We start from the raw sequence: 13,078 nt of genomic DNA on the forward strand, positions 1-13,078 counted from the left end.
TAAATATGCAATATCCTTGTTGAGTTCTACCCAGAAAAATCAGAAGCTTGACTGAGATCCCACTGACTCTTTTAGCTCAGAGTGGGAATAACCAGCTTCTTAATAAGTCTTGGCAATTCATGAACATAATGTAATATGTAATGTAATATGTAAGAAATTCCCTTTTGTTGGGATCATTCTTAATTTCTTTTGTCAGTTTTACTTAGCCATTTTGCCTCTGATTCAGATTCAAATGAAAATAGTAAAAAGGGCAAAGAGTAAGGAGGGAAGAGCCCAGAAACCACAAAAACTTGCCTCTATCAAACACACAATAGAAAAGCTTTTATCAATTAATTGAGATTTGCTAATGACCAAGTGCTTAAAGAAAATTACACTCACTGGATGTACTATGTATACCTTATAACGTACAAAATGTATGAGGACTATATTATAATATAAAGCTTGACTTCTAGCCTTAGATAAAAGCTAATATATAAATAAAGCTTCTAATATTTACTAGTAAAAATGAATTAAGAATGCTTGTGGTACAGTTCAAAGCCAGCTCAGGCAGGAACTATCTATGAGACTTTATGTCCAGTTAACTACCAAAAATAGTGCTATGACTCAAAGCTTTGAGCGCAAAAGCTCAGGGCCAGTGCCAAGGCCCCAGGACGCACATACACACAGTGCTTGTGGTAGATTTTTTTTTTTTTTTTTCTAACGGCTGGGGATTGAATCCCAGACCTTGTTCGGCCTAGGCAAATGTTCTGTTGCTGTAGATTTTTTTTGAAAAGTGTCATACATCAATCTTCATATGCCATCAGTGTCTGACAGAATTTAGATACAGATATACACAGCAGGAAATGGCAAATTCTTATCTTGAAATAGATTAAACAGATTTACTAAATATAAATTGTTGTTTAATTTCTTCTAATTTAATCTGTATTTTCTAACAGATATCAGACACCCCGAAGAACTTTCTCTCTTAAAGAAACCCAGAGACCCAACAAAGAAAAAAAAGAAAAAACTTGATGACCAGTCTGAAGATGAGGCCCTTGAACTAGAAGGGCCTCTTATCACTCCTGGGTCAGGTGAGTCTGACAAATCAAGGAGCAGACTGGTGTCTTTTGGTTTAGAATAAATGGATCTTGTTAGTCGGGACAGTGGTCAAGTTAGGTAGTCAGTGTCCCTCAGAATCATTCTCTAATCATGAAATCATCATCACTCATTTAGTTGCTGTCATGTGTTAATAGATAAATCAATAAAGAGGAAACTTGATTTTCCTTGCTGGAAGAGTCAAAAAGGATACTTCTATAATTGGATTCAGCTCTTTGGATTGTAGAAATGGAGGTTGTTTTTGTTTTTTTAGTATGTAGACGTAAAAACCAATAATTAGTACACTACAACTTAAAACCTTACTTAAAACCATCTCTTTGCTTTGAATATAGTATTCCCTTTTGCCTCCTAGAAGTACTTTCAGTAGATAATCCACACACATCCCACCCCGCCACCCACCTCCATTCTGAGGATTATTACACCATGCCCAGCTTTAATGCTCATTATGAAATATAGAAGCATAGGTTCTTTTTTTTTTCTTTCTTTCTTTTTTCCCAAGTGCAGTGCATCAGTCTTCCATATGCTATCAGTACCTAAGGCTTACTCATTGAGAAGCTTTTTCAGATTACTGCCTATTACATAATTTTTCAGCCTCAGTTACATATAGTTTGGTCACAGTCATTAGACTTAATATTGTATTTGCACATTGTCTCCCAATAATTGTGAGCTCCCTAAACAAGGGCTCTCTCTTAACGTTTTATTACCAGGATCTAACTCAGTGTGTGGCATATATCACGTAAGTATAAGCAATGCACACAAACTATATATGAATTTTACCAATGGACACTTGTCACTATAACTCTCTGAAGAAGATTTTGTTATTGTTCATACTATTAGGATGAAAAAACTTAGGGCACAGTTAGGTTAGGAAAGTACCTTTGTGTGTGTATGCGCACGCAAGCGTGCATGAGCATGCACTCAAGCACCAGCCCTAGAGCTTGAACTCAGTATGAGTGTTGTCCCCAAGACAAGTGCTCTACCACTTGAGCTACATACAGCTCCATTGTGGCTTTTTAGCCGTTTATTAGGTATAGGAGTCTCATAGACTTTATTGAGCGGGCTAGTTTTGAACTCCAATTCTCAAATCGCAGCCTTCTGAGTAGCTAAGATTATAGGCATGAGTCTTCAGTGCCTGGCTTAAGAAAGTAACCTCTGTTACTACTCAGGTTCTGATTATATTTTAAGACATAGAAATAAGACAATACTCAGGTAATTTATAGGTTACAAAAACATGGTTTCACCCGGTACCAGTGGCTCATCCCTATGATGATCCTAGCTCCTCAGGAGGCTGAGAATCACAGTTAAAAGCAAATACAGGTAGGAAAGTCCATGAGACCCTTATCTTCCATTAACCAGCAAAAAACTGTAAGTAGAGCTGTGGCTCAACTGGTAGAGAGCAAGCTTTGAGCTCAGAGACAGCACTAGCATCCAAGCCCTGAGATTAAGCCCCCAGGATCAACACACATATACACATACAAGATAGGAAGGAAAGGAGGGAGGAAGAGGGGAAGGAAGGAAGGGAAGAAGTAAGGACATAACTCCAATATTTAAGGGGTGGAATACATAATGCTAAAAGAATGTTGTAGAAATTTAGGCAGGAAACAGAATTACTCATTCTAGTACAGTATATTGTTTTATGAACTAAGGAATTAAATTTGTTAATTAAGCATTTAGGTTCCAGTTGCTAGAACTTTGATGGAAAGAGTCAAGCAGAAAGAGTGATACTAATAAAGAATAGCCTAGCAAATAAAAAAGTACAGCATAGGAATAAATCAGTTGAACTAATTTATTGGATAGAGACCTCTAAGGTATTTCAAGATCACATTAAAGTATATTTAATTGATAAATTTTGATTAGTGCACTACAGAGCCATTGTTTTCTGAGTATGTTACAAAATGAACAAATCAATATTTCATAATGAGCATTGAAGCTGGGCATGGTGCAGTAAAGCTAGACTTTGCATTAGTCACATTGTACTGGGTTTGTGAATAAGTGATGCACACTAGCTGGAAATGGCTCAAATGAATTATATACAGGGCAAGCATGTTCAACTACAAACAAGCAGGGCTAGCAGATTTATGGCTTGGCTCTGCAGAGCTCTTGATCTTGAGCAAGTTCTTTAATCTCTCTAACATGAAAAATAGAGTTGTTGGGAGAAGTAATGAGTTACTGCCTATAGAACAATTGGAACCATGAAGTGAGAAAGATGAAGTGTAAAGTACAGGTCAGAGCAGCTTGTGGGAAGAGGCTTGAAAGGACTTGGTGGTTGTCTGGTTCTATTAAGTGTGTGACTTAGGAAAAACATTTTCTCTGTTAGGAAGTTTAGATGAAGAAAACTGATTAATATCTAGCTTGACACCATTTTGAGTAGTAATTATAGCTTATCATATTTAGGAACAAATTTTCAATGTCCTGACATTTCTTAGCAAAGATTTACTTAACGAACTTTGGAATCCCCGAGTTCTTGCTAGAAGGTAATGTTTTGTACTCACTGTGGCAGAATTACCTCTGCCAAGCTGAGCTAGAGAAATGTCAGCCCTTGTGTGCAGTATCACACAAGTTTAAGTTTGAAAGTCACCATGACTGACTGTCCCAGTGTTGTTTAGTGTTGTTTAGTGTTGAGAAGGATTCACATTACATCTTACAGTTTTAGAACTAATGCCAGAAGAACACATATGAGAAGCATTGTTGAATCAGGCATCCTGTGGCTAGTAAGAAGTTGAATTATATTCAGTAAACCTCCTTTGATTTTTTTATTTTGCCTTCTCTTCCCAGTAGACTAGGTTGGGTTAATAACAGAAAGGGTAGTAATATTACCACCATTTTTTGGGAGGGCATGTTAGTTGTGGGACTTGAACTAAGGGCCTGGGCTCTGTCCCTGAACCTCTTTGTGCTCAAGACTAGCATTCTACCACTTGAGCCACAGCACCACTTCCATCACCATCATTTTTCACCCATCATTGTTTCCATCACCATAGAAGTAGAAGTTTGGAAGGAGAGGGATTCTTAAGCATAATTCTCACTTTGGTAATGGAGGAAAGCGTTTCTTTCCATTATCCATTTACAAAGATATCCTTATGTGACTTTTTAAAAAGAAATGATTACTGGAACAAGGTATAATTTAACAGAATTTACGATTGGGGGAGATGCTTTTACCCAGTGTTACTCTGAATTTTTTTAAATGTTTAAAGTAAATTTCATTTCCATAATTTTGTTACTTAAGTGAAGAAACATACTAATTTTACAAGCTTATATGTAGCCTCAACTGTATGCCTTAGCCCTATTGTGTTAAGGAATTGTTAAAAATAAAATAAGACCTCAGAAGAAATGCAAATTGTATCTTTGTTAGCCTCTTTCTAGAACACCATCCTATCCACCCTCTTACATTAATACTTTCTAAATCTATTGAAATTAGTTTTGATATTCACTGGGAAAATATTAACTCTGAAATTGTTTACCTAACTTACATAGATTTAATTATTTAAATTGAGTTGTCTTAAAACAATATATTTTAAATGATGATAAATACTGTGGACGTTTCACTATATTCTTGACTGGTACACAACTTCTTTTGGATTGAGGAAAAAACTTGTTTTACTTTAGACTTAGTTTAAAGTTTATAAAGTTTTTCTTTCTCTCTCTCTCTCTTATTAATAGTACATAAGTTGGAATTCAGAACCTTACACTTGCTAACCAGGCACTACATCACTTGAACCATGCCCTCAGCTCTTTTGTTTCTTTAGTTATTTTTTGAACTTTTTTTTTTCTGTGTTGGTCTGGACCGTGATCCTCCTATTTATATTTATAGCTAGGATGACTGGCATGCATCACTACACTCAGCTTTATAGATGTTGAGATGTGGGTCTTGTGACTTTTTTGCCCATGGGCTATAAATTATGATCCTCTCGGTCTTGGCCTATAGTTAGGGCTAAAGCATGAGTCACCTTTCCTGTCTTAAGGTTCTTTTCTCAGATACACTTGAGATATATAAACTTGAGTTTATAATTCACAATCAGGAACTATCTGGTTTTCCTTTTCTCCCATTTTCTTTTCATTCTTTTGTTTCTGTCCTCTTAATATTGTCTTTCCTTTACCTCTGAATTCCTTTCTTTCCTTTCCTATAGGCACTGATGTTCTTTACATTGGTCCTCTGAAAGGTGAGCCTGCCACAGTTAAATGCAGAAAGTGTTGGTCTGTCTGCTTCAGCTACACCCTTTATTTTCTAACTCCCTGGAATCGACTTCCTCACAATTTCTGCCACCTTAGTTATATTTTTATGGCTTTTTTGACATGATCTAATGCTGTACAAGTGGAGCTAGTCAAACATGCTTTGCAGTCAGGTAAAATAATGTGCTAAGCTTTCCTTCCAGACTGAAGTTTGTGTTTTATGTTGTGTTTTATGTTGTAGTATATGTTGTTAGTAAAAACTAATATTCTGTGCTTCATATTTATGGCCTCTTTATCTTGTTACTTCTTAGGAAGTATATATTCAAGCCCAGGACTTTATAGTAGAACAATGACTCCCACTTACGATGCTCACGATGGAAGCCCCCTATCACCAACTTCTGCATGGTTTGGTGACAGTGCTCTTTCGGAAGGTAATCCTGGTATACTTGCTGTCAGTCAACCAATCACATCACCAGAAATCTTGGCAAAAATGTTCAAGCCTCAAGCTCTTCTTGATAAAGCAAAAATTAACCAAGGGTAAGTTTTTTGTTTTTGTTTTTAAGGTATAGATACAGTTGAAGAATTTATCAAACTAGAGGTAGAAGCATTTGGTTAATTTTGTGGTGCTTTATTTGCTGTTCTTACTGATTGGCTCAGGTGGCTTGATTCCTCAAGATCTCTCATGGAGCAAGATGTGAAGGAAAATGAGGCCTTGCTGCTGAGATTCAAGTATTACAGCTTTTTTGATTTGAATCCAAAGGTACCAAGGGTTTGAAGGGATGGTTGATTTCTCTCTCTCTCTCTCTCTCTATCTCTCTCTCTCTCTCTCTAGCTGGTAGCATTGGGTTTTTTTTTCTTTTATTTTGTTTAGTACCTCTTTCAGTTGTACTGTAAGGAAAGAAAATTTATGAATGTTTACCTCTTACAGTACTTTTAGATTACTAATTATATGGAAAAAGATCTATGCTAGGCAAGCATTCTACCACTGAGCTATAATATCTTTTCCTAATACTCAAGTCTTACCTATTTTTCTGTGGCTGGCATCATCTGTGCTACTGTTAAGCGCTTTGCTTTTGGGGTGAGATTTAGCTTGGCTGGGAAGATCAGGATTTTCCCCAGAAAATACTTGGAACAGCTACTTTAAATCTTCTTGCTCATCCTCTCTTGGCTATCCTGTAGTCCTTTTCATATCTGGATTAGTCTAGATTGTAATATACTAAATTTTAATGTGTGCTTACATTGTTTTTTCTATTTTAATTTTTTGGCAGTACTGGGGTTTTAACTAGGACCTCATGTTTGCTAGTCAGGGATACCACTTGCCCTTCCTACCTCCGTCTCTTGGCTTTTGTTATCTTTTTATTTTGTGTTTTTGGTGCTGGTTCTTGAGGTTGAACTCAGGGCATAGTCACACTGTCCCTGAGCTGTTTTTGCCTTTGGCTAGTGCTCTGCTACTTGAGCCATAGCTCTACTTAAGGCTTTTTGGTGATTAATTGTAGATAAGAGTTCCAGACTTACTTGCAGGACTGGTTTTGACCTTCTATCCTCAGATATCAGCCTCCTGAGTAGGATTATACGTGTGAGCCATCAGTGCCTGGCTTTTGTTATGTTTTGAGTAGGGTTTTACTTTTGGTCAGCCTAGACCTCAGTCCTCCTAGTTTATGCTTCCCAGGTAGCTAGGATGACAGGCTTGTACTGTTGGTCACGGGGGCTGAACTCTGGGCCTGGGAGGGTGGGGGCTGAACTCTGGGCCTGAGTGCTGTCCCTCAGCTCTTCAGCTCAAGGCTAGTGCTCTACCACTGGAGCCACAGCACTGCTTCCGTTTTTTTTTGTTTTTTGTTTTTTTTTCCTGTTCATGTGGTGCTGAGGAATCAGACCCAGGGCCTCATGCATGCAAGGCAAGCACTCTACCACTGAGCCAACTTCCCAGCCTAGCTTTTTATTGGTTGAAATGGGATCTTGTGAAGTTTTTGCCTGGGGTGACCTCAAATTGTAGTTCTGTGCTCTACCTCCCGAGTTTTCCTAAGATTACAGAAAGCTGTTGAGCTTTCATTATTATTTAGACAACACCATAAAGAATAATTTTAGCTGTGTACTTCTGGCTTGCACCTGTAATTCTAGCTATTCAAGAGGCTGAGATCTGAAGATTATGGTTCCAAAGCAAACGTGGGCAGGAAAGTCCATGAGATTCTTACCTCCAATTAATCAGGAAAAAAAAACAACCAACAAACAAATGGAGACATGGCGCAAGTGTAGAGTGCTACCCTTGAGTGAAAAGTCCAAGTGAGAGGGTGAGGCCCTGAATTCAAGCTCAAGTACCGGCACCAAAAGGAAAAACAAAAACAAAAAACACCCATATAACAGTATATGGTAGTATAGGTGTCAAAGTCTAAATAAGATTATTGAAAAGCAATCTGTAGTTCTACCTTGCTTTCATACCTGCAAGTTTGATTTCTTTTTTGTTTATTTGAGATAGTCTTGCTCAGAGTGTAGCTCAGGGTGGCCTGGAACTTGGGATTATAGGTATGGACTATCACACCTGATTTACAATTGTAAGAATTCTTATAGTAGAGCTATATTTAGTAGTTGTATCCTAGAAAATAAATTCTTATGGTTCAGGTATTGAATCCATTGCCTTGTATATGGTAGTTGAGCACTGCATTACTGAGCTATAGCCTTGGAATCTACTTCTGATACTGGATAATTACTTTCTATCATGATTTAATGTCATTTTTAATGAAAATTAGATCTGGTTATGTATAGGTATTTCTAACCCTGTAGATATCTTTCTTAAAATTGAATACATATTAGTAAATACAGATCCCAGAAAAAAAAACATACATATATTCATTTTTTCTTGTGAAGCTTTAAAAAATATTCAGTTGAAAACTTTAATGCTAAAAGACAATATATTACAAAAGTGTTTCTTTTGCTCTGCAGTATGATGCAATCAGAATCAATCAGCTTTATGAGCAGGCCAAGTGGGCCATCCTCCTAGAAGAAATTGAATGCACAGAAGAGGAAATGATGATGTTTGCGGCCTTGCAGGTAGTTGATGGGACCTGTTGGTGCAGGGCAGGGGTTATTTTAAAATAATAACTTGGTGACTAGCAACATTGGAGAATAACTTTTATATGTAGATAGTGAGTACTTTTGAAAAGTTAAATACACAAATTAAATTACTTGTATTATTTAAGAGTAGCATATTTGGTTGCTCTTCTATTTTCTATGGGGGAAGGTTATACTGCACCCCATGTATCTTAGCTTAAAGATGCTCATTTGATTTAAAGTCAGATTTCCAAGGTGATGCTTACCACATCATTTTATGAATGGCTGGGGAAGGAGTGTCTTTTAAGTGACGATATTTCAGGAGCCAAAATATAAATGTTCTTTTAAAATAATAATTGTTAAGAAGCGGTCAGCTAATATTGTCCTTAGATTAAACCGGTGTTTTTCTAGTTGTGATTCTTGCATATTTAACCTGCTTGAGAATTACTGTAACACTTACTTTAAAACACCCACTTATCACACACTAGTAAAATAGCATTAGTATGTGGTAATCTCAAATCAGCATTTTTAGAAATGACTGCCAGATTGATTATCGTCCTTCTTAAATTTCACATATGAATGAGGCAGCTCTTCATTGGTGAGGTTCACCAGCTAGTTCCCCAAAAGCCCAGGGAGCAGGAATGGGGGAATTGCCTGTGGAGCCATGAGTTGGGGTAGTGAAGTGAAAAGGTAAACTCTGAAGGAGAAGCCAATTCTTTTATTCTTTTATATTTACAATCTTAACATATAAACTATCAAAAGTATAGGAAAGGTTTTTGTTATTGTTAACAGTTTATAGGATCTGGTTTCTAGATGGAACAGTAAACTGGTATTGATTGCTAAATGTCAACTTTGCCATCTCAATTTAAGATGCAGCACTTGGAATTTACATGTCTTCTTACAGTATTGTTTGTAGTTTTTTTTTTTTATAAAACCATAAGCAGTGTGTATTGTGATTTTTGTTTTTTAAATTCTCAGTTCTAAGTCAGGCTTTGGCCAGTGTTCTCCAACTGTGGTGGATTCTAGTCCAGATCCAGTTGATGCTCTTTAGTCTTCAGAGAGAAGTACAGGAAACAGAGCTGAAATTTGGGGAAAGCTTTCACTATGAAGATTTCTTTCTTTTCTTTACAGTTTTATTTTCTTTTTTCATTTCTTTCTCTTTTTTTTTTTTTTTTGCTGGTCCTGGGGCTTAAACTCAGCCTGAGCACTGTCCCTGAGCTTCTCTGTGCTTTATTTAAAAAATACTGCAGATTCATATAGAGCCTGCCATAATATGTACTCAGAAAGTATTTGTTGAATGACTTATCTATGCAGCTGTGAATGTCAGTGTGCTACAACCCTTCTCTCCTTGGCATGGAGCCACTAGATGTGACCTCAGTGGTTGGTTATAGATTTCAATTAATGGAAATTGATGAGTAGTCTCAAAGCATAATCCACAGATTCCATAAGAGAATTTTGGAGTGCAAATCTCCTTTTCAAAGACTGCCCAAAGGCTGCTAGGAGTCATCCACTACCACCAGGAAGAAGTTTTGCAAGTATGGTGAAAGATCCTAGTGTTTGTTATTCAGAGATGACCTATGCTCTGGATTCTTGTTGAGACATCCACATCCTTATGTAAAATAGATTCCCCACATACCTTTGAAACAGAACTGCATTTTATAGCAAGTCCTATACCTAGACCTTTTGCATCCGAATAACCTGAGCCACTGGTATCAATGCAGATTCTAGAAGGGTTTTACTTTTTATTTTTATTAGGTAGTCTGAGGCAATCAGGTTAATTTTCTACTTCTAAGTAATAGTAGAAGGTAAAGCAATCAATGTTAAACCTACATTTCTACGAGACTTTATACTTGTTCTGCACATTCACTCAATATTCATTTTTACCAAGGCCTGTTCTAGACATAGGGATGATGGCACTGAAAAAAGAAGAGGAGAAAAAAAGATCTCTGCTCAACTGAAGGTTTTAATGGAAGACCAGATAACTCTCTAATCTAAATTATGAATTTATCATGGTGGTACAAGCTTATAATCTCAGTACTTGAGAGGCTGAAGCAGGAAGATTTGGGGCTGGCCTGGGCTACATGAAGAGATCCTTTTGGGTTTTGTGTTTGTTGTTTTTTTTTTAAGGCATCCAGTATAGATTCAGATAGTAATTCCATTTTTAAGTTTTATAGTTACAAGTCATTTCAATAAAATGTCATTTCTGATTTCAGTATCATATCAATAAGCTGTCAATCATGACGTCAGAGAATCATTTGAATAACAGTGACAAAGAAGTTGATGAAGTTGATGCTGCCCTGTCAGACCTGGAGATTACTTTGGAAGGGGGTAAAACATCAACAGTTTTGGTAGGGTGAACCTTTTACCTGTTGATTAAGCTTGAATTGATGTTTACCTTTTTATGGGAGTGAGAGAGAGATAATGCTTTGAGAAGGGACATAAAGATTGTTTAAGGGATAGTGTTTGTGAGCTGCGTGGCTCCCAGTGCTGAAGACCTGACACTGCACATTCTGTCACTAGTTAGGGGGAAAACAATTCTGCAAGGAAACCTGCAATTCAAGTCATGGTGAAATTCATTTAATGATCTCTTCATTTGATTTGCTTCAGAAAATAGAGAAGCAAGCCAGACAGATGTGAGCAGGTGGCTCACACCTGTAATCCTAGCTACTCAGGAGCCTGAGATCTGAGGATGTGGTTCAAAGCCAGCCAGGGCAGGAAAGTCCATGAGACTCTTATCTCCAATAAACCGTTAGAAAACCGGAAGTGGTATTGTAGCTCAAGCAGTAGAGTGCTTGCCTTGAGCTGAAGAACTGAGGGACAGCTCCCAAACCAGAGTTCAAGCCCCATAACCAACCAAAAAAGAAAGAAAGAAAGAAAAAGTAGAGAATCAGCTCTCACACTGTCTTTTAAGTACTGAGCTCATTTTTTTTTAAGTTTTAATATGTACAGAGGGGTTACAGTTACATGAGCAAGGTAATGAATACATTTCCTATCAAGCATTGTTGCCTCCTCCTTGTTTTTCCCCTACCATCTTCCCTCCCACCTTCACAACTACACCCTCCCCACCTAAATTGTAAAGTTCATTTTTTAACATAGTGTCTTGTACATCTCATTGTTACAATGGGTCAACCTGTATCCCTATTTAAGCATTTTGTTTTTTCCTTCCCCTCCCCAAATTAGAGAAGTGTATATACAAGGTGCATGGCACTGACATCAAATACAGTGAAAACGGGTTATACCCTGGGGGAGGAACATACAAAGAAACAAAAAAAAAATCACATGGTACATTATAAATATGTTAGAAACGATAGCAAGAAAGAAAAAATCCCTTGTGTCCCTATCTTGGGGTTCATTTCGCTTAACATCTTATCTGGTCATATGTACGTATCTTTTGACCTTTTCTGCTTGTCCCAGACACATACTAGTTATTGCAAATAAGGGAAACCATGGGACCTATGTTTCTTTGGGCCTGGCTTACTTCACTTTATATATTTTTTTCCAAGTCTTTCCATTTCCTAATAAATGAGGCGATGTCATTCTTTCTGATGGAGGCATAAAATTCCATTCATATATATATAGAGAGAGAGAGACAGACACACACACACCACATTTTCTTGATCCATTCATCTACTGAGGGGCATCTGGGTTGGTTCCATATCTTAGCTAAGGTAAATAATGCTGCAATAAACATAGTTGTGCTGGTAGCTTTAGTGTGGTCTTGTTTGTGATCATTTGGGTTGAGTTCATTTTTAAAGCTACAGAATTAGTTTGCTGGAGAAGCAGCTTTCTAGGGGCTATTAAGAGCTACAGTCTTCCCATAAAAGTTCTTAAGATTCAATGGAAGCACAGTGGCTGGGTGCAATGGTGCGTGCTAGTAATCTCCAGTGACACGAGGAAGCACAAGAAGAGGATCATTGCCCAGGTTGGCCTCGTCATAATGTGAGAACTTAGCTTGAAAATAACCAATGGAAAAAAGGGCTGGAGGCATGGCTCAAGTGGTGGAGCACTTACAACCTTCAATACCAATATATAAATTTTTATTTCTGATATTAATGAGTGAACAGTTAGTTGAACTGTTCTGCCCAATATGAGCAGTATCCACAAGTAGCTAAAAAAAATGAAGAACTTAGTACCTCAGTCTCATTAGCTGCTTTATCAGACAAGATTCCATTATTAGAGAAAATGTTTTGGGCTGCAATGCTATAGGGCACACAGTTGCATCCACACCTAATTTTTTTTTTTTGGGTCCGGTCATGGGGCCTGAACTCTGGGCCTGGGCGCTGTCCCTCAGCTCTTCAGCTCAAGGTTAGCGCTCTACCACTTGAGCCACAGCGCCACTTCTGGCTTTTTTCTTTTTTTGCTTATGTGGTGCTGAGGAATTGAACCCAGGGCCTCAGGCATGCAAGGCAAGTGCTCTACCACTGAGCCACCTTCCCAGCCCCCATCCACACCTAATTTTAAAAAAAAGCAAAGCTAGGTGTTGTTGGCTCATACCTATAATCCTACCTACTCAGGAGGCTGAGGTCTGAGGATTATGGTTCAAAGCCAGCCCAGGTAGAAAGAGTCTGAGACTTTTTTTTTTTTTTTTTGGTAAAGGTAATATACAGAGGGGTTACAGTTACATAAGTTAGGAATTAAGTACATTTCTTATGGAACAATGTCACCCTTCCACTTAACCATCAAAAAGCTAGAACTGGAGTTGTGGCTCAAGTGGTAGAGCACTAGCCTTGAACAAAAGAAGCTCAGGGACAGTGCCCAGGCCCTGAGTTAA

The 13,078-nt window shown here is 37.7% G+C and overlaps 1 protein-coding gene across 5 annotated transcripts in view; it reads left to right on the top strand.

Moving 5' to 3' along the window:
• Positions 1–13,078, top strand: part of Fermt2 (FERM domain containing kindlin 2) — a 73,947-nt gene that overhangs the window by 42,316 nt on the left and 18,553 nt on the right. For 3 of the 5 annotated variants that reach the window (XM_070033171.1, XM_070033162.1, XM_070033191.1), the window contains exons 4-9: positions 936–1,070; positions 5,220–5,252; positions 5,574–5,799; positions 5,920–6,022; positions 8,200–8,307; positions 10,521–10,655. In XM_070033171.1, coding sequence (XP_069889272.1) covers positions 936–1,070; positions 5,220–5,252; positions 5,574–5,799; positions 5,920–6,022; positions 8,200–8,307; positions 10,521–10,655 — 740 coding nt within the window. The remainder of the gene's footprint in view (positions 1–935; positions 1,071–5,219; positions 5,253–5,573; positions 5,800–5,919; positions 6,023–8,199; positions 8,308–10,520; positions 10,656–13,078) is intronic. The other 2 variants (XM_070033180.1, XM_070033202.1) reach the window with 1 other exon arrangement.

Source organism: Dipodomys merriami, unplaced genomic scaffold (genome assembly GCF_024711535.1).
Source record: "Dipodomys merriami isolate MVZ:Mamm:240054 unplaced genomic scaffold, mDipMer1.0.p SCAF_1, whole genome shotgun sequence".
Classification (NCBI taxonomy): domain Eukaryota; kingdom Metazoa; phylum Chordata; class Mammalia; order Rodentia; family Heteromyidae; genus Dipodomys; species Dipodomys merriami.